This window comes from Benincasa hispida, chromosome 7 (assembly GCF_009727055.1).
Source record: "Benincasa hispida cultivar B227 chromosome 7, ASM972705v1, whole genome shotgun sequence".
NCBI lineage: Eukaryota > Viridiplantae > Streptophyta > Magnoliopsida > Cucurbitales > Cucurbitaceae > Benincasa > Benincasa hispida.
This window is the reverse complement of record NC_052355.1, coordinates 33513378-33535566: the sequence shown is the minus strand read 5'-3', so window position 1 is coordinate 33535566 and position 22189 is coordinate 33513378. Positions and strand designations below refer to the sequence as shown.

General features: G+C 31.6%; 1 protein-coding gene across 1 annotated transcript; it reads right to left on the bottom strand.

Annotated features, from left to right (window-relative positions):
- Positions 1 to 11027: 11027 nt before the first annotated feature.
- On the bottom strand, positions 11028 to 14414 carry LOC120080856. Its single transcript, XM_039035509.1, has 7 exons — positions 13884 to 14414; positions 13397 to 13505; positions 13150 to 13309; positions 12476 to 12624; positions 12234 to 12385; positions 11538 to 11652; positions 11028 to 11420 (listed from the first exon to the last, which is right to left on the bottom strand). Exons 1-7 carry the CDS (start codon positions 14354 to 14356, stop codon positions 11283 to 11285), a joined length of 1296 nt encoding a protein of 431 aa, XP_038891437.1. The 5' UTR covers positions 14357 to 14414; the 3' UTR covers positions 11028 to 11282.
- Between the last annotated feature and the right edge of the window lie 7775 nt (positions 14415 to 22189).

Below are 22189 nucleotides of genomic sequence, written 5' to 3'. Positions count from 1 at the left end.
GCCTAGGAGTCACAAGCGTAGGAAGCACATAGAGTGAAAGTATCATCTAATCCAAAAGATTGTGCATCGAGGGGACGTGATCGTCATGCGGATAACTTCGGAGCACAACATTGTCGATCTATTTACAAAGGTTCTCATGACTAAGGTGTTTGAGGGTCACTTGCAGAGTATGAACTCAATACCAAATCTTAAAACAAGGAAGCGAACTCAATACCAAATCTTAAAACAAGGAAGCTTACTAGTAGATGCCGTGAATATGTTTTTATAAGATATGCAGTAAATAGTAAAGCCTATAGGTTCTATGACCTAATAAATCAAGTGATTATAAAATCCAATAATTAACTTCTTTAAGGATAGATTTTCTTTCAAATCAAGGAATAGTGGGGACTCGAGACCTAGTAGTTTAACATTAATTAGAAATCAAACTTCAAATGAAGAAGCAAACCTAAAGCCCAAAAGAAGTAAAAGAACTCATACTGTCAAGGACTTTGGGGATGACTTCCAAAACTTCAATATAGAAGAAGATCCTAAGAACCTAAAAGACGGCATGTCCTCAGTAGATGCCAATTTATGGAAAGAAACAATAAATGATGAAATGGACTCTTTTGAGTCAAATAGGACTTGACTTTTGATAAACCTACCCCCTAGTTGCAATGCAATAGATGTAAATGATCCTAAGAAAGTAACTCAAACCCGATGGAACAATTGGTGCACAAAGTCAGACTTATAGCTAATGGTTTTAGACAAAGAGAAAATATAGACTTCTTTGACACCTTTTCCCCTATGACTAAAATCACCTCAATCCGTGTGTTGTTTTCCCTCGCTGCCCTAAACAATCTTGTAGTTCATCATATGGATGTAAAAACTGCATTCCTAAATGGTGAACTTGAAAAAGAGATTTACATGGAACAGCCTAAAGGCTTCATAGTCCATAATCAAGAGAACAAGGCATTCAAATTAGATAAATCTCTTTATGGACTGAAACATGCTCCTAAGCAATGGTATGAAAAATTCAATAATCTAATTACATCTAAAGGATTCAAAGATAATGAAAGTGAAAAATGAAGGAAATCGAACAAGAGATTTCCATGAGCAGCGGAAAAAGGATTATTCCAAATTACAATCATGAATAAACAATACAAATTACAGTTAAATAGAAACAAGCGGTTATACAATTAATACAGAAATTACAGCATGAATAACTACAAATGCACAAAGCGAAAACTCTACGAACATTTAAAGATGTGTCTCCACGCTCCTTTGCGTATGACCGCTCGAACAACAGTAACCTCGAACGCTCGATCTACACGACCGCGACATAGCACGAACACTTCGCGCTCGTCCTCAACGATCGCCTCGGTCACGACTGAAGGAAATCGGAACTAAGATTTCCATGAGCAGCGAAACACGATTATTCCCAATTACAATCATAAATGAATATAACATTTACAGTCAACTTCAAACAAGCGGTTATACAATTAAAATGCGGAAATTATAGCATGAACAAAAAATGAACAAAAGAGACAAACTCTATGAACAATGGCAGATGTGTCTCCATGCTCCTTTGTGCACGACCGCTCGAATGACAGCGACCTCGAATGCTCGATCTACATAACCACAACACAGCACGAACACTTCACGCTCGTCCTCAACGATAGCTTCGGTCAAGAACTCCTCAACAACACGAACGGCCTCTACAGTACCACGAACGGCCTTCAAAACCTCGACGGTGTTGAGTTGAGTCTGACACCACCAACAAGGTGACCTTGGTATTCTCGGTGTGAGAATTCAGAGGGTGGGCTCTGTTCAGACTTGGTATGAGGTAGACGAACGGAGGAAACAACGATCGCGTACACGACTGGGAAAGTGGGAAATGGCGAAGACCTATCGTATAAGTCGATGCCCAATTGTTTAGATAAAACTAAGCGATCGTCTAGCAAAATCTATGCGATCGTTTAGCTCGATCTATCACCTACAGACTTTACACGATTATTTACCTTGGGCCAGTGATCGTCTAACAAAACTATGTGATCGTTTAGTAAATACTGTACGATCGTTTAACTCTACTCTGCACGACCATTTAGCTCGCCTAGTCGTCGTTTAGTAAATCCGAATTTACTTGACGGCTTCGTGAGTTTCTTTTGCACAGAGAGAAAACTCAAAACCTTTTCAATCTTTTGCAAAAACTTTCTTTTCAAAATAGGAAACCACTTTCCTTTAAACTCACAGTTACCATGATTCAATAACCACCCACTACTTTGGTTATTTAAAAGAAAAAAGATTAATTATCCAATAATTAATATTATTATAAACATAAATGATAACCAACTTATTATACTATATTTATACCTATAGTTTTAATATTTCATCTCATAAAACTTATAAACCATAGTTCTTTTTCTATTCCATGGTACTTAATGTAAATCTCATTTACATCAATCCTCCACTAGATGTATCTCATATACCATACCGATTATATCATATATAATCAAAATACCTCTTGTCAATTTGAAATTTTCAAATCAACACCAAGAACTGATCCTCAACTAAATCCATTGAGCTACCAAGGGGACCTCATAGACCTGTAGCTCGAAGCTCCAACGGTACGTGAATAACTGACTAAACTCTTTAGTAATGGGATCCACTATCCGTTAACTGCCAGACACTCCATTAAAGACCGACAGCTAAACTCTCCTTACCATAGATATATTATGTGTCCATCTTAACCAATCAACAGTGCGACGACCCTTTACAGATCGCTCGTAAGTACAGCTGGGCCAATAACTGTTATGCCCCTATAGTTACATCTGTCTCCTTAAGTACCACTAATCCCTCTAATGAACATAAGTCATAGTCCTACTATGACTGAGTCTTCTCTTCCAAAGAGAAGTCGTGACCATTATGTTCAAGCCCCGGAATCAGCCCTTAAGGGAGCAATCTCTCTACTTATCCCTGCTTTGGGAAAGAAGTGAATTCCATCTTGTGGATTAAATTCCCAGCTCCCAGATCAGACAAGTCCCCAAAAAGATAGGTATGTTGCAATCTGGCCACTCTCACCCAAATTAGTCAACAAACCGCCCTCAAAGGCAGGAGTTTCCAAAACACTCAGGATTGAGGTCGTGTCACCTATGGTCATTTAGGTGAGATGTAAGTCTCTAGTATCAACGGCGTTATATACAGAGTCTAGTCATCTCGTGGTTCAGGTCTTATATAAACTCTTTATATAGGACACCCCTGCTCACACGTTTTCACATGAATGGTCAGGATCGACCATCTATAGTAGTTTACAACACTTGCAAACCTCTACAAAGCGGACCGTATCCGTAGTGTCACAAGGATCAGATATCCCACCTTAATCCTTATACTACAGAACTGTTTAGGTATCACTTAAGGCATGATCTACTTGTATATCACATATACATTCTTAAGTTCACATAAGATAACCAAGGAGGTTGTTTATTGAATATGAGTAAATGATAGAAATTAAATAACACTTATTTTATTCATTAAACAATGTGTATCTTTACAAAAACAACGAGACTCCGAGAGAATTAGGACACCAATCCCAACAATGACCTCCTCAGCAACACGAACGGCCTCCACATAACCTCGACGGTGTCGAGTTGAGTATGACACCACCAACGAAGCTACCTTGGTACTCTCGTTGTGAGAATCTAGAGGGTGGGCTCTGTTCGAACTTGGTATGAGGCAAATGAAGGAGGAAACTCCGATCGTGTACACAACTGGACAAGTGGGAGATGACAGAGACCTATCGTATAGGTCAATGCCCAATCGTTTAGCTAAAGCTATGCGATCGTCTAGCAAAATCTATGCGATCGTTTAGCTCATTGTTTAGCTCGGTCTGTCGCCTACAAACACTACATGATCGTTTACTTTGGGCAAGCGATCGTTTAGAAAAAGCTATGTTGATCGTTAGTAAATACTGTACGATCGTTTAGCTCGCCACTGCACGATCGTTTAGCTCGCCTTAGCTGTCGTTTAATAAATCTATATTTACTTGACAACTCCGTGAGTTTCTTTTTGCCGAGAGAAAAATCTCAAAAAACTTTTTATGAAAAACTTTTCAACAGTTACTAAAATTAGGGAAACTATTTTCCTTTTATCTCACGGTTACCATGAACCACCACAATAACCACCCACTCAATTAGTTATTAAAGAAAAAGAATTAATTATCCAATAATTAATATTATTATAAATATAAAGGATAACCTATAGTTTTAATATTTCATCTCATGAAACATATAAACCATAGTTCTTTTCTTATTCCATGGTACTTAATGAAATCTCATTTACATCATTCCTCCACTAGATGTATCTCATACATCATACCGATTATATCATATATAATCAAAATACCTCTTGTCAATTTGAACATTTCAAATCAACACCAAGAACTGATCCTCAACTGAATTCATTGAGCTAGCAAGGGAATCTTATGAACCTGTAGCTCGAAGCTCCAACAGTACGTGAATAGTTGACTAAACTCTTTAGTCATGGGATCCACCATTCGTTAACTGCCAAACACTCCACTAAAGATCGATAGTTGAACTCTTCTTACCACAGATATATTATGTGTCCATCTTAACCAATCAGCAGTGCGACAACCCTTCGCAGGTTGCTCATAAGTACAGCTGGGCCAATAACCGTTATGCCCCTGTAGTTACATTTGTCTCCTTAAGTACCATTAATCCCTCTAATGAACATAATTCATAGTCATACTATGACTGAGTCTTCTCTTCCAAAGATAAGTTGTGGTCATTATGTTCAAGCCCCAGAATCAGCTCTTAAGGAAGCAATCTCTCTAATTATCTCTACTTCGGGAAAGAAGTGAATTCCATCTTGTGGATTGAGTTCCCAGCTCCCAGATTAGACAAGTCTCCAAAAAGGTAGGCATGTTGAGTTGGCAATCTGACACTTTCACCCATACTAATCAAAGGACCGCCCTCAAAGGCAGGAGTTCCTAAAACACTCAGGATTGAGGTCGTGTCACCTATGGTTATTTAGGTGAGATGCAAGTCTCTAGTATCAACCACGTTATATATAGAGTCTAGTCATTTCATGGTCCAGGTCTTATACAAACTCTTTGTATAAGACACCCTCACTAGCACATCTCCACATGAATTTTCAGGATCAACCATCTATAGTAGTTTACAATACTTGCAAACCTCTACAAAGCGGGCCGTATCCGTTGTGTCACAAGGATCAAGTATCCCACCTTAATCCTTATACTACAGACCTATTTAGGTTATCACTTAAGGCATGATCTACTTGTATATCACATATACATTCTTAAGTTCACATAAGATAACCAAGGAGCTTTGTTTATTGGATATGAGTAAATGACAGAATTAAATAACACTTATTTTATTCATTAAACAACGTGTATCTTTACAAAACAACGAGACTCCGGGAGAATTAGGACACCAATCCCAACAACAAATGCATCTACCATAAGTTTGAGAACAATTTATGCACTAGCATATGTTTGTATATAGATGATGTGTTAATTTATGGATCGAAATTTCACGTTGAATGATGTGAAATCTTTGTTGAGTGCAAACTTTTATTTGAAAGACTTAGGAGAAACAAATATAATCTTAGGCATAAAAGTGATTTGGTTTGAGAAGGAAATTTCTTCGGATCAATCTTATTATATATAAAAGATTCTAAAGAAATATAATTACTTTGAATGTAAACCAGCATATACTCCTTATGATCCTAGTGTTAAGTTGTTCAAGAACACCGGTGATGGTGTTAATCAATTTGAGTATGCAAGTATCATAAGTAGTCTCAGATATGCTGTTGACTGCACTAGGCCTAACATAGCTTATACTGTAGAATTACTATATAGGTTTACAAGCAGACCCATTATAGAGTATTGGAATGTTGTAGAAAGGGTTATGAGGTATTTGGAGAAAACCTAGAACCAAGGATCACATTTTTAAAAGTTTTCCACTGTCTTGGAAGGGTTCAACGATGCTGACTGAAACTCCATCTCGGATGATTCAAAGACTACTAGTGGCTATATTTTTAATATAACAGGTGGAACTGTTTCTTGGAAGTCCAAGAAACAGACTATTTTAGCCCAGTCAATGATGGAGTCAGAAATGATAGCACTAGCAACAGCTAGTGAAAAAGCAGGTTGGCTTAAAAGTCTACTATCAGAGATTCTCCTATGGAAAAAAATCGGTACCAACAATATTGATCCATTGTGATAGTACTACCGCAATCGCAAAAGTTCAGAATCGTTATTACAACAAAAAGAGACAATAAATACATCGTAAGCACAACACCATAAGAGAGTTCCTCACTATTAGTGCAGTTATAGTGGATCACATACGAACTGATGAAAACTTGATAGATCCTTTGATGAAAGGACTGACCAGAGAGAAGGTTTTCAAAACCTCATGAAGAATGAGACTCATGCCTATAGAAAGATTAATCACTTATGAGGAAAAACCAACCTGTAGACTGAAGTTCTCAATAAACAGGTTTAGAGGGTAATAATTGATCACAAGTGATATGAAATGAATCATGTTAAAAACAATGTAGAGTTCCTTTCCTATGACCTAGAGTCTCAGCATGATATCCTGAAGCATATGAAAGATTGAACTTAGTTCTTAATGAGATTTATACTTGATGTCAACTAGGGACCTAGCTACAGGAGTACTCTTGATAGACTTACCTATGTGAATGTGGAAGTGGGTGTCACTTCCTATGGAATTTTAGGCAAATTCTATGGAGCGTTCATTAAATTGGGATACACATGCTAGGCCTTAAAGCGCAGGCTTTCGAACTACACACTAATAAATGTTTTGTGTGAAACTTTATTAGAGATAGAGTTCAAAATCAAGAGTTACTCTAATATATTCTAAATCATCTTCACTATATAAAAGTTCAAGTTGTAAGACACCTTCATTTATGCACAGTATTGTACAGACTGGTATTGCTCGATGAAAATGTTTTCCTGTATTTTAAAATTTTCAAGTGGAGGATTGTTGGTGAAATTTTGGTTTTAAATGAAGGAAAAGGAAAGTGGAGAATCTCACATTGGTTTGAACAATAAGGAGATGCCTCCTTATTTACTTCTACTTTTCCTTGTGGGTTTGGGCCCCAAGGGGTACCTAAGTTTTAGAAGGGGTAAAGAGGTAGGCAAATGTGGTTTTGATGGTCTTTCCACAAGCACACACTGATACAGACGGCGGCGGTAGTGCACGAGTGTATGTGTGGAATAATAACTTTCTTTTTCTTTAAACCATATAATCTTTTTTTTTTCGGTGAATTGTCATCTGACTTTGCCGTGGTCTTCAAGGTTTGTTGCTCCCTTTGAACGGTTCACTTTGTACATACGTTATCCCTTTTTTATGCATCCTCAATGCCTATAAATTGCACTGAGTGCTTAAACTATTATCGTAGTCCTTACTTCTTTGTTTTTTTTTTTCCTTTCCCTTCACCTTTTCGGCTTTTAATGTAGTTTCGATCGAGACAGGTTTTCAATCTAGGTTGTTTTATCCTTAGAACAATATCGCATCTTCTACGAACTACTTGCACTAGGGGCAGAGCCACAAAATGTCTTAAGGAAAGTGTGATCCGGACACTGCCTTTCACAAGTTTCTGTTTTGTAGGTCTTGTTTACTGCTACTGAATCCATAGCCTCCATTCCTGTCATAGTTCACCAAAGCCTCTGTTCATGTCACAGTTCAATGGAGCCTCCATTTCTATCACAGTTCACCAGGCTTCCATTCCTGTCATTGATCGTCGGGTAGCTGTTCCAACATAATTTATATTTAATATATGGATTTAGGCCACGTTTACCAATTGTAATGGAAATTGATGTAATCATAATGGAATTCCATTGATGGATCAAATGTAATGAGACAAAATACAAATGTAGTTAGATTGCTTTTGATCACGTTTACTTAGAATTATGAATTTTGTCATATTTACTGGTATTTTTACCGTTACCATTACCTTTGAGGGTCAAATAGTAATGGTAACATTAAAGGTGCCAAAATTCATAAATTTTCTTCTGAAACAGTAACAAGTAAATATACGACATAATTCCTAGATGCAATTGGATTAAGCACGCTTTGGCCATCTCAGTTTACATTTTTTTGTTATAGATTTGGAAGTTGGCTCCATGTATCAATACAGATGTAAAACAAAGTAAACAACACCAAAGATAATCAAATGGGACCACTTTTCACATTACCATTGATTTATTACGTTTTCATTGGGGTAACGTGGCTTTAGTTCAATAAATACTTATAATTATTATATTTTTCTTTTTTTGTAAAGGCATTAAACTAATACGTGGGACTGGGGAATCGAAACTCTCACTCAAGATTAATAGTATAAGTACTATATCAGTTCAACTACGCTCATTTTGACGAGCATACTATATTTGTAATTTGACCAAAAAGTTAATATATTACAATGAGTGGTCTTTTAAAATATGCTGAACGTGAGCATTTGTTTTAAATTAATACAAGTAACAAACCTTTTCTCTTTTTCTGGAAAAATTATCATTTGGTTTTTAGAGGCTAAATCCCTTTTATGTTAAAAATTTATCCAAACTTATTAAATTTAGTTTTCATTTGATCTTAAATTTCAATATTTTACACTTTTATATTCGAGTTTTTACCTAAAAAATAGTTGTAAGAAATTAGCAAAAACTAATTTAATTGTGTTAAATAAACCAATAGAAATTAACACCAAGATAAAATGTGGATATTCAATGAAAATTCAAGTTGTAAAAATGTAAAGCTTGAAACCTAAGGATCAAATGAAAAAAAAATTCACAACTCAAATCAATTGTAAGATTTTAAAACTTAAGACATGTTTGAGAGTGATTTTGAAATGGTTAAAATCGTCTTTGTCGTTTTCAACATCATTATAAAACATGATTTTAATCATTCAAAATAAATTTTGATGATATGAGAATTGCAATTAAGAGTATAAAATTAAAAGTTAAATTAATTTTAAGTGATTAAAGATATTTTCAAGCGATTTTGAATATGAAAAAAAAGTGATTCTCACAATTTTAAAATCACTTTCTAATAAAACACTTAAATGACGAAATAGAAAAACTCATAAAACAAAGGGGTATTTATCCTTTTTTAGTTCAAAATAGCTAATGAACTTGTTTGGTGTCCCGTCATCCTTCTCCATTTGGGTACAAATATTTATCTTAACTTTTATTATCAGACTTAATATTTCTATTTTTTTTTTTACTGCACAGGTAAAAAACAAACAAAAACAAAGAAAAAAAACCGTTTGAATTGATTTTCTATGGATTTATAAACAACTTTTTTACATTTAGAAATATTTATTTGAACACTTAGAAAATCAATCTAAATACACCCTAAGACACCAAACAAATACATCATTGATATTGATATGATTACACTTGAAGTAATATGTAAATCCTAATTAAGTCTCACTTATATCTCCCCGATTGATATTATCGTTATTATTACTATTATTATTATTGTTTTGAGTTCAACAAATATGTAGAGTGAAAAATTCAAACCTCTAATTTCTTGATCAAAAGTACATGTATTATATCAATTGAATTATGTTAATAATAACTCCGGCGTTTGATAGTTAATTCTACTTAAACATATACTTCCTTTAAAATTGACCAAATATTTTATTTCATAAAATTTGTTTTAAAAAAACAAAACAAAACAATTTCGAGGAAAAAAGCATATGAAAGAAAATTATAACATTTAAAGTATCTTTTTGCCATTTCGTGCAAATGAGAAACAAACATCCTTAACAGAGCATTTTGTTTGAATAGTCTTTTGACAGAATGCTATAAAAATAGAGACAACAATAGAACTTTCATAAATAAATACAAAATTCCAACTAAGAATGCATTTCATACCTACAAAATGAAAGTATCACCCAATTATCCAATTTTAATTTTAATTTCAAAATTAAGATTTATTTTTCAATAACTTACAAATTTGGGTTTTAAACTTGGAAGTTTATTTCTATTTAGTAAAAATTACATATCCAACTCCTATAACAACCATTTTGTTCTTTTGTTTTTGTTTTAATTTTTAAATATTAAATTTATAAATAATACTTCCACCTATTGATTTCTTTATTTTGTTATGGAGTATTTTCAGAAATTAACCCAATTTTTGAGAACTTAGAAAAAATAGTACTTAAAACTTATTTTAGTTTTCAAAATTTGATTAAGAATTCAATTGTTTATTTCATATAGATAAAAAAGATCACGATAAAAAAAAATTGTAAAAAGACAAGCATACTTTTAAAAAACCAAATGATTATCAAATAAACCTTTAGAATTTCATTAAACATAAAAATTAAATTTATATCTCTTTATATCTAATAGAACAATTAATTATTAAAAATTTGAAATTACTCCAAACTTATTATTAAACACAAAATTGAAACTTTGGAAACTTATAAAACACTTTTAAAAATTCAAATCTAAATAAACTCAAACCAAACTTTAGCCACTAAACTTATAATTTAACCTTATTATTTATTTTATTATTTTTTTTCCAATCAACTTCATGAGCGAAAACCACTAATATGAAAAGAAATAAAGAGAGAAATTGAGCAAGAACAATATATATATTTTTACAATATGTGGAGAGAAAAAATCGAACCTCTAACTTCAACGTTGATTATACAAACTTGACAATATTAAAATAACTGAAAACAATCCCATGGGTACAATTATTGAAGCTTTACTGACCATTAGACAATATTTGCCTAAAAAATCAGGATTATTGAATCATACTGACAAAAAAGCATATAAAAAAATGAGCCGAAAAATGGATTGGGTTTATATTAGGTGTTTTAAACTACAAATGGATCAGAGTGAGCATTTCTCTTGCTAACATAGTTCATTCCCATTTTTTAAAAAATAAAAAAATAAAAAAAGAAGACCTAAATGCTTTCATTCAAAATCAAGTTGTAACTTCAAATATCTTCTAATCAGTCAAATGAATGATGAACAGGAAGGAAATAAGAAGACAAGGCTGAGATCCATTTCTTCAACAAATAATTGTAAAACTGTTTAAAATACTCTATAAGCACTCTGCATCCTTAGAGAGCGACTCGGATAAATTAAAATTTTAAATTATCGGAGTCGTATGGCAGAATTTTCCAAATTTACATAGCTATGTACATTGTATAAATTGCAGTGGCGATATGCGTAGCTCGATACAGGAAGCTAAAACTACCCAGTTCCAACTCCAAGGATCAGGAAGCAAACAGTGCTAAAGATTAGCAGCTGATCTATGAATAATGTCATAAAGTGAGAGTAAAATTTCTGCACCGATCAATGCAATGATCAGCCATTCCAAAAAATCTGATTTCCTGTTTTGCAGAATCTCTTGTAGGAAGCGAATATTATGCTGAAAAAAGGAGGGAATATAAAGTCATTGGGTGGAGTTCAAAATGATTTTATATGAAAATATCGACAGAAAAAGAATCAAGAGGCACATATTCTCATCTTAAGCAGATGGTACTACCTCCACAAACTTCAATTTGAAATCCAGACTTGCAAATCTCTGTGTTAACTCAAACTCGTCTCTGAGATATTCCCATATTTGAGCATATTTTGCATCCTTCCACGCAATGTCAGATCTGATAAAAGGAAGAAAAAGAATTAGATTCTATACAGGAATCAGGATAAGCAAAAAGAAACAGTATGCACACTAACAAGTGCGCAGATCATACATATGTTGCTAATGGAGAGAGGGAATTGTTCGCAGAATAGAATCAGTTTTCAAGTTTTAACAGTGTTGTAATATCCACAAGCAACAACTCAAGGAGTAAGTATTAGGGAATATGAATAACACTTCCCAGTGTAAAGTTTGGGGCCGAAAGGACATTGAACATAGAACTTCCTATTCTTACATTATGTTAAATCATTGATTGACCCAAAAGCTTAAGCTGATAGGTGAAAGTAAATTTAATGTTATATCAACACCCTAATAGAAAGCAGTACAAGAACGAGAATCGGTATAAAATGACAACTCCAAAACAAGAAGCCAAGAGCAGCACTAAAAAGTGATACTAGCCAAGCAAACAACATAACATTACCACTTGAAAAGCTATTTTTCTTCTTGGTCAATCATATAAAAGTACATTTGTCTCTTGTGCAGGTAAATAATAAAATTCTATACATATAACAAACGAATTATTTACTGCAGGAAATTACTTACCTCTCAAAAAGTCCAAGCTTGAGAATGACATCAGCAAGATTTGAATTCGCCTTTCCCACCAACTGGAAGAGTTTCTTTCTCTTCATTTTAAACTTCCCAGTTGCTTCCATTTCACGGTTGATGTCAGTGAATTCCGCAACCATCCCATCAACCTTTGAAGCAAATGTTTAAGAGTATGGTTGGATCATGCCAAATATCAACATTAATCAGCATAAATATGTATAGTCAGATAAGGTAACTACCTGTCGCCCATAGTAATCAAGAGCAATACTCTGACCAAGAACACTACCTATGGTACGTATGCCATCAATATTCAAGTATTGCAGCATTATGTAGTCCAATCCCCCTTCCATCCATGTATTTAAGGCTGGCTTCTCTCTAACCTCATACTCTACAAACTCATACAACTTGACATTCAGACAAATATACATGTCCACTACAGTATTTTTAATAAAATACACCAACAAAATAGCAGGGCATAAAGCCTAAAGGAACTGCAAGAAGTAAAGCAGGAAACATAATAAAAAGGCAGCAAGAACGTCATGAAGCAATGTTGTCAAGGCTACTTTTAATCAATTGGAACAGAAAGGAACGTATAACTTTTCAAGATAGACATAATTATTTTGAAAATCTTTTAAATTGTGTACGGCATATTACATCTAGTCAAAGTACCTCTCGTTGATATTTTTTAAGAAACTACTCTAACATTCTAATCAACTTAGGAGGGGCCATTTCTTATAAATGGTTCTAGGAAGGGAGGATGGCTTATCTCCTCCTTTCTTACTCCCATTTCTGATAAATGAATTTGAAACCTTAGTGCTTTAATTTATATATCACTACAGCCATCACCAACAATAACATATATAATAAATGAAGTAGAAACAAATCCGTATTAAAATACATTCGGATTCCTTACCATCCTTTCTCATTTCAGGCAGCAATCCGGATGCATGTTTCTCTACAATTTTCAAATACCCATCAACCTCATGTTCACGAACGTTAAACAGCACTATAGAGCCATATTGAAAAACTACCATGAAACAGCAATCACTTCCACTTATGCTGGCGCCATGAGTCTGAAAGGAGGAAAAAAATGAAAAAGGTCTTCAAAGTGTACTCATCCAACTAATCATGAATAATAGTCCACCATAAAGAAAACTTACGTTCACATTACATAGATCCCCAAACTTAAGGACTACATAATTAGTCATACGAGATGATGGCGGGATAAAGTTACGTTTATTCTGATCCACCAAGCTCCTCAAATCCACACTGAATCAAAGAAAAAAATTGGAATGGAAAACATTATCAGAAACATAGTATACAAATCCCCATGTGATGACTTAAACTTTATGAAAATCTTTAGTTTACCTTTTATCATCCCAAAACCATTAAAAAAACAATGAAAATATATAGTCATCTAGAACAGCAAAAGGTGAAGGGGAAAATGTAGACCAAAAGGCCACAACCTTAGGAGTTAGGATTGAATTACGGAATATCAGAGCCAAAGTTCACAGACACTTTCCGTAATGCAACACAGTTCAATCAAAATAGAATGACAAGGAACGTGAATTTCTTTTCATTGAATGAAAAATCAAACACACTTGAGCATCCAGGCAATAAAACAGCAAGAATGAAAGAAATTGCAACCTAGTGGAGAAGAAATAAGCTCTGACAGGAATAGACGGTCTAGAATCCTCCTCGACTTCATCCCCTTCACCGTCACTAATTCCTTCCCCAACACTTCGAAAACCACCATCTCCAACCTCCGAACACAACACTGGTTCATTCCACTCCAACGTGTGCACTGAAGAAGTAATGCACTTCGCCAACACCAACACACCGCAATTCGATCCTCCGAAGCGTTGAATTCCAAGGCCAAAACACGAAACACTCGATAAACAATTAATGGTAGCACGCAATCCTAGGGTTTTAGGGAGAGTAACCGAGTGAGGCTTCGGTACAGGCGAGAGGAAGGTTGAACTTGAACGAGCAAAAAATGAACGGCCGGAAGAGAACAGAGAAGAGGCTGAAGATGAAGGAGAAGAAGAAGAAGAAGAATGAGCAGAGAGATTTGGAAGGAGGCGTACGGACCTCAGATGGGCGTCAATGGAGCGCCACATCTCTTTGTTTGATGTTTCAGAGACGACGACGGTAAAGAAATAACATTTGTTTGAAAGAAACTCCACCCTACAGAGTTTTAGTTCTCTCATTCCTGGCTGGGCTGGAAGTTTTTATTGGGCCGTAAGGCCCAAGCTATTTTAGGTTTTGGGCCAACCAGAGAAATGGCTAAAGCTATGAAGTTCAAGTCGAAAAATGGCTAAATTTGATCCAAAATATTACAGATATATAGTACAATCTAAACCAATCTGTGAATATGGTAAAATTTATATTCAGCTCTCGGAGTCTTTACTATATCGCTATAGGATCAGTAATAGGTTCTATCACTGATAGGGATTTATGAATAATAAATAGAGTCTATACTTCATAAATTTTCTTATATTTATAATTTTTTAAAATTGTTGCATACTTTTAAGTATTAGTTATATAAGTGTTATTGATTGTGATTACCCTTTTGAAAAATAGTTAAACATTATATTTAACAAAATATTTAAAATGCGAGGAGACGGAAATACCATTAAAGTATATTTTCCAATTTTCACTCAACGATAAAGATTTCTTTTTTGTTTTTAAGAGATTATCAAGGAGGAGAGATAAATGGTTGCTATGAACAAACATAATAATTCAAGTCGGGTTGGGTGGGGTTGTTGGGTTGGGATGTGAGATGTCAAAAATGGATATTTGATTTTTTTTTTTTTCTTTTAACAAAAAGGTCAAAGAATTGAAATCAACTCGAATGTACACAACCGAAACTTTGATGTATATAGGGATGGCAACAGGATGAGACGAGGCTAGGGATGCAGCCCCTATCCCTGTCCCGTGACGATTTTTAATCCCCGTATCCACTCCATTCCTCATTTTGAAGAGTCGGGGTTGGGGTCAGGGAACCACGTTCGAAGATACGGGTCTTCGTGGGGAAAAATTTCCACATTTATTTATTATTTAAAATTTATATTCTTATTATTATATTTGTTTAGATGAATAATTTAGGAAAAAGTATATCTTAATACTTTTATTATAAATTTAGAAACAAAATTAATTTATTACATTAGAAAATTAAAATTTACAAAAATCAACTTTAAAACAGTAGCTAAGTTTTCTTTATTATTTTTTTATTTTTTTAAGCTATTGTTTTAAATAGTTTTTCTAATATATATAATCTACCATAGGTGTATAATTAATATGTTTTAGTGTTTTTTTCCCCTACCTTTCACATATATAAATAACAAAAAAAAAATAATAAAAAAATCAAGGGACAGGGTCAGGGTTAGAGACAGGGCAAGGATTCCCTCCCCATCCCCACCACTTATAAGTTATTATATATATTACATATATAATATTATCATTATTATTATAAATTCGGGTTGAATTAGATCAATTCGAAATTTAAAAAATGTAACTCAAAATCCAACTGAACCCAAATAAATATAAAAAATTTAATCCAATCTAATCTAAAGTTTAAAAAATTTAGTTCAAATTATTCAGATTGTTAAATTATTTGAACACCTCTAATTTAGTCGTTAGTTTCTCCCTAATAGCTAAAATGATTTTATTATTATATTTTTTTTAAGGTACTGGCCACAGTTTCCCTCAGGTCAGGTTTTTCTCAAAAGGTTAAATTACACCAAAGTGTTTACTGTTTACCCATCCATTGAGCTATTTTAGAATTTAGGTAGGGACACCTTTATACCATTCCATTATCTAAACTACTTGTAGCATACAAAATATATGATTAGACGGTTTTCTTTTTTAACAATTTTTTTAGTATCTTTTTATCTCATACAAATTTTGATCTTAAGATGTCTAGTAATTAAATATTTAACAAATTAATAGACATTAAACTCTAAATATTGTACTCGACTTTCAATTTTATGTTAGATAGATTCCTAACTTTAACCTATTTGAAATTTTAAACAATCAAATGATATCCCACACAAACACATATTTAAATATTATGTTCGGTGAAATTTTAAACTTTTACTTTTGTGTTAAATTATTAGACAAAAAGTTAAAACTTGATAGCTATAATAAACATAAAATTTAAAGTTAAAAAATCTATTAAAAATATAAAATTGAAACTTGAATATATCAAATATAAAAATAAGAGTTCAATAATTTGTTAGGGATGAAGTAGACATAAAATTTGAAATTTGAATACTAATACTAAGCTTCTAAGAACTCCTTATATATAGATAAGAGAAAATTTATATACTGATAATATGAATATCGAAGATCAAAATATTAATATTAAAATTTCAATTTTATAGATATATCGATATAACATTGATAATTATTTAAATGATAATTATGTTGTTTTCTTTTTTCTCTAAAACTAACTTATATATATATATATATTGATATTAATATTTATATCAATGGATCTTTAATACGTATATATTATTGTGTTGGCAGCCACCAAAGCAAGTTGCGTACGAAAGAGGACAACATGTCATATCAATTCCTCTCCTTTTCCCAAAACTTTTCCCATTTTCAAAGTTTCTTGCTATTTCATTTAGAGCACATTTTCAATGTATGTTTTATCACAATTTTAGAAATTGAAATACAATTTCTTTTATTTCTTAAAACTGCATTAATTTTATGCTAAATTATAAAAAGTTGTCCATGAATTTATGTAAAAAATATTTCCGAACTTTCGAAATTTCAAGACTACCTTAAACTTTTAAGAGGAATTCAAAAACATTAGATGAAAATCACTAAAATTTTGTGTTAAAAGTATCTTTAAACTTTTAAAAGTTAATATCTTCAAACTTAAAAAAATAAAAAATATCCTCACAATTATTATATGAACAGAAACTGTTATTAACTCATTACAAAGTAACTCCAAAATTTCAACAAAAAAAATACCTTTTAAAATTGTTTCTATAATTTATTTGAAATTTTCTTGAGTTTGAAAAGAACCAACTTTAAAATAAATTATATCAACATTCTCATTTTTTTTAAATATATATGGATACTTTCATTTTTCTTCTATTTATTTATTTTTAATTCTTACACTTCTCACCATTCATAATAAAAACCAAAATTTTAAATTAAAACATAAAATCCCACGAAATCTTATAAAATTCTAAAATTGAGATCTCCCCTTAAAACATACCAAAATTCACAAAATTCTAATTATTATTATTTTTTAATTCTTACACTTCTCAAGATATTTTTTTAACATTTTTTTAAAGTTTATTAGGATTTTTAAATTTTTTGAAAGTTTAGGTATTTTTCTTTTAAAAAAAAAAATTAATTGTTTTCATTCAAAACTAACAACAAGGACATTTTGTTAACTCAATTGGAAGTTTGAGGGTATTTTTGAAATCTTTGAAAGTTCAAGGATATTTTTGACACAAATTGTAAAGTTTAGGGATATTTTGAAGCCTTAATTTTTAAAGTTGTTAGTTATCTCATGATTTTCAATTAGGAAAAAAGAATTGACATTTACATTTTAGTACAAAAAGTTGTTGTAGAGCTTTTTAAGTTCAATAATATGTGAAATGAGAAATTAGAATATTTGATCTCTTAGTCAATAATTTGTACTTCACGAATGTTTAACTATACTCATTTGTTGTTGATTTATTGTCAAACTCTTTTGGTTATTTTGTTTTAATTAATTAAAAGTGTTAATTGCATTGGTTTAGAAGTTGTTTTTGTTTTGTAGGGTAAAGTTATCTAAACTCCAACCTTAAAGTTATTCGAAGGAGATAGAAATGAAATTCGAAATTCCATTTGATAATGGTTTTGACCTTATTTAATATTTTAAAATTAGGATTATAAACATTATTTTCACTTAAAAGTTTTTATATTTTGATATCTACTTTTAATATTTTAAAAAATCAAGGAATATTAAAAATTAAAACCCCGTTTAGTAACCATTTTGTTTATTATTTTTGTTTTTTGAAAATTAAGTCTATGTACATTATTTCAACCTCCAAATTTCTTCTTTTGTTATCTACTTTTTACCAATGATTTAAAAAATTAAATCAAATTTTGAGAACTAAAAAAAAAACTTTCAAAAAGTTGTTTTTATTTTTAAAATTTTACTAAGAATCAACCTATTATACTTAAAAATAATGATGCAAACCATTGTAAAAAAATGTAAATGAAACAGACTTAATTTTAAAAAACAAAAACTAAGAATTAAATGGTTATCAAATGGGGCTGAAATAAACAACTTTAAAAAAAAAATTGTTTTTCCTTTTAAAATTCAAATAAAAATTAAAATATTGAAAATCATAGTAAGGAAAATTTAGAGGATTAAACTTCAAAAACACAAAATAAAGTCCTTATCAAATAAGGACCTTTGTTTTTCTCATCATCTTTTATTTTCTCATATGGTTTTTTTTTTTATTATTATTTTTTTTACTTATGATTTTCATCTCTCTTTAAAAAAAATATTTGGAATCTTTGGTCAAATTTTACCAGGTTAAAAAATGAACATTTTTTTTTAAATTTAAAAAATTAGCTTGAAATTTGAAAATATATTTACGAAGTATGTCGAGGAGTGGATTTTGACCTAGTAGAATAAAACTAAAAAAATAAAAATAAAATAAGATAAATCGAGATAATATAAAATAAGATAAAATAAGATAAGATATGATTTAATCTAGCTCATATGAGATTAGGAAAAGTCATATACTAATTCTAAGGGGTTAAATCTTATATCTTAATCCTAGTAGGATTAAGATCAAAACCTTTACAATTTTTAGCGACGAAAAATATTTAGTCACAATTTTCGAGACGAAATATCAATTCATTGCAACTCGTGCGACAAATTACATTTTTGTCGCTTAAATCTTTCGATAATTTCTTATTTTCGTCGCAATTCAGGACGAATTATCTTTCCGTCGCAACTCAGAAACTCAAAAGGCATGTGGGTGGCAACAGAGTTTTTATTTCCACCTGTTGCCACCATCTTTAAATCCATTTTAGGTTTTCTTTTTTCACAAAGGGCATATAGATGTTGATTTTGATGGTTTAGGGGTGCAAGTTCTTCCATTTTCACAAGGGAAGGAGGTGGTTCTTTCAATTTTCAGAAAGGAGCATATGTTTTTCAATTTTGATCTTTTATTAGGTTTTGTATTTTAAGGTATTTCTTCAATTTTAACTTGTTCATTTCATTTTGTTTACGGTTTTATCTCCTTTTTTTAGTTTTTTGTTCACTTTTTATTTAGAAAATATCGTTGGAGCTTGAATTGTTTTTTGATTAAGCAATTGGAGGTATGTAAAATTTTTCATTATGTTTTTTTAGCTTAACCTTTGTTATTGAGAAATTTTGTGTTATTTTAGAGTCTATTTGTGTGATTTAAGTTTGATTTAGAGCTTATTGTTAGATGAAAGTGTGATTTTTAGTTTATTATATGTCCACAGTATGATTATAGAAGTTATTTATGTTGTTGAAGTTTGATTTGCATTATTGCAAAACTAGAAGTTTGTTGTTGAGCTTTTAAAAGTTTAATATTGGATTTTGAGTGTCTTATATGTTTAAAGTGTAATTTGGAGAATATTTGTGTGATTAAAGTGTGATTTAAAGTAAATTTTTGTAAGTAAAGTTTGATTTAAAACTTATGGTGAACGATCATTTTGATTTAGTTTAAGAGTATATGTATAGTATGTTTGTGACAATGGGAACTTCTTCATATTTAATTGTTTAAGATATTTGGAAAAGAATTTCTTATGTTTAAGTAATTTGAAAATTTTGTTATTGTGATAATCATAATTTATGATTGGTAAATGTGATTCTACTTATGTTTAAAAAGGAGGGGGAGAGGGATGCTTCATTTTTAGTTGTGATAATAATAAATATTAACTTTGTGATTGTTATGCTTGTAGTTTTGACCTGTTGTACATTTGACAATATCTTAAATAACATTTTTTCTTTCATATTTATTGAATTGTTACAAAATACAAATATTATGAAATTGGAACCAGATTATCACTTATGATTTATTGTTTTTTTTTTAATTCTTTTGTATGTTAGATTAAATAACAAGTAAGCGGAAGTAATTTGAATCTAAAGTACTCTAATTACATTAATTTTAAGGATTAAACATGCTTATTTAAAACTACAAAACAAAGTTTGTAAAACAAACCTTGATGTAGCTCACAAGTGAAGCAATCCACTGGTTGTTTTTTTTATCACAAACACTTTGTGAATCACCGCTAGCGTCTTCCCCGCGATTCTCTAACCTTAGAACAGATTGTGGAATCCAAAATGGTGATGAATTTTAAGGGGAAAATGGAGTTGGAGAAAACTTGTAGCTATGGTTTTGAGAGTTAAAATTCAGCTTCAAAAGCCAATTTTTCCAACTTCAATCTCAGTAATTTCTTCTTCTATTTAAAGAAGTAATCATGCATAACAAATTCACCTTAAAGTGACAGCAAATTGAGGATTAATTATAGTAGGATTTGAGATGTTTTAAAGAGGTACAATGTGGAGAAAATCCACTAATTCTAAATTCGTTTAATTTCAAAATTTCAAAAATCAATTTTAAATGAATTTTTCTTAATTTTAAATAAAATTAATTCATATAATTAATTTTAATAAAATTAATTTTAAAATCAATTTTAAATAAAACTAATTCTAATAACTAATTTTAAATAATTAATTAAACAATTTAATTAATAATATTAATTTAATATCAAATACTAAATTAATAATAAATTTACACCAATCCTGGCCATGAATCCCTATTCATGTGTACAATATTTAAATCATATTTAAATATTTCCAACTCTCTATATTGTTTAATTCATAATTAAATGATAAGTCGTCAAGTATATCAAATATAATTAACACTTACTTCCTCAATTAAATTTGAGCATTTCAGATTTTCTCATCACACTGTTCTAAGGTTTAGTCCGATATGAGCTAGCAGAGGGACCTAATGGACCTACAGATCATGAGCTCCAACGATCCGAGATTAATCCGTTAAACTTTTTAACCTAGTTAACCAACATTCGTTAACTACCAGGACACCTCATCATAGCTTAGTATGTGCACCTTCTCACTGTAGATATATTGCTGTCCACTTGATATAAGCATGATTTATAAGTCGATCCTTCACAGATTATTCGTAGTTATAGTTTGGTCAAAATGACAATTTTACTCCTTTAATTACATATTTTTCATTAAGTCCCACTGATTCTTTAATGAACAATTGGTTTGTGGTCCAACCACCAAACCGAGTCTCTCTCTAGTAATGTGAGGGTCGGACCCTTTGTTTAAGACCCGAAGTCATCACTTAAGTGAACAACCTATCTACTATCCCTAGAATCGGGTAGGAGTGAGTTCCATCTTGAAGGACTACATCTCTAGCTATCTACCTAGTCTTATCCCTAAAATGGTAGGCTTATTAAGTCGGCGAACTCGAGCCGCTCTCACCTATGCAAATTAAAGGATAATCTCGAATAAACAGGAGTTCATAGTTAGCTCAGGATTAAGATCGAGTTACCTGGGTCATCGTATTGAAATAGTCAGTCTTAACAGCAAATGACGTTATAAAGAAAAAGTGACTATTTCGCGGTTTGGTCTTATACAAACTTATTGCATATGACGCCCCCACTCGAATGTCTTCACATGAATGATTCATAAAAGTGGACCGCATCTATAGTATCCCCAAGATGAGGTGCCCAACCTTATCCCTATAATATAGACTGTTTTGGCTATCACTCAAACTTGGTTCACTTTTATGTCTCCACAGATAGTTCAAATATTCATATTATAACCAGGCGTTCTCAGTTTATTAGATTTAGGGTTTAAAAATGCAATTCACATATTCAATAACAATTTTACTAAATAAACCTCAACAATAACATTATTGTAAAAT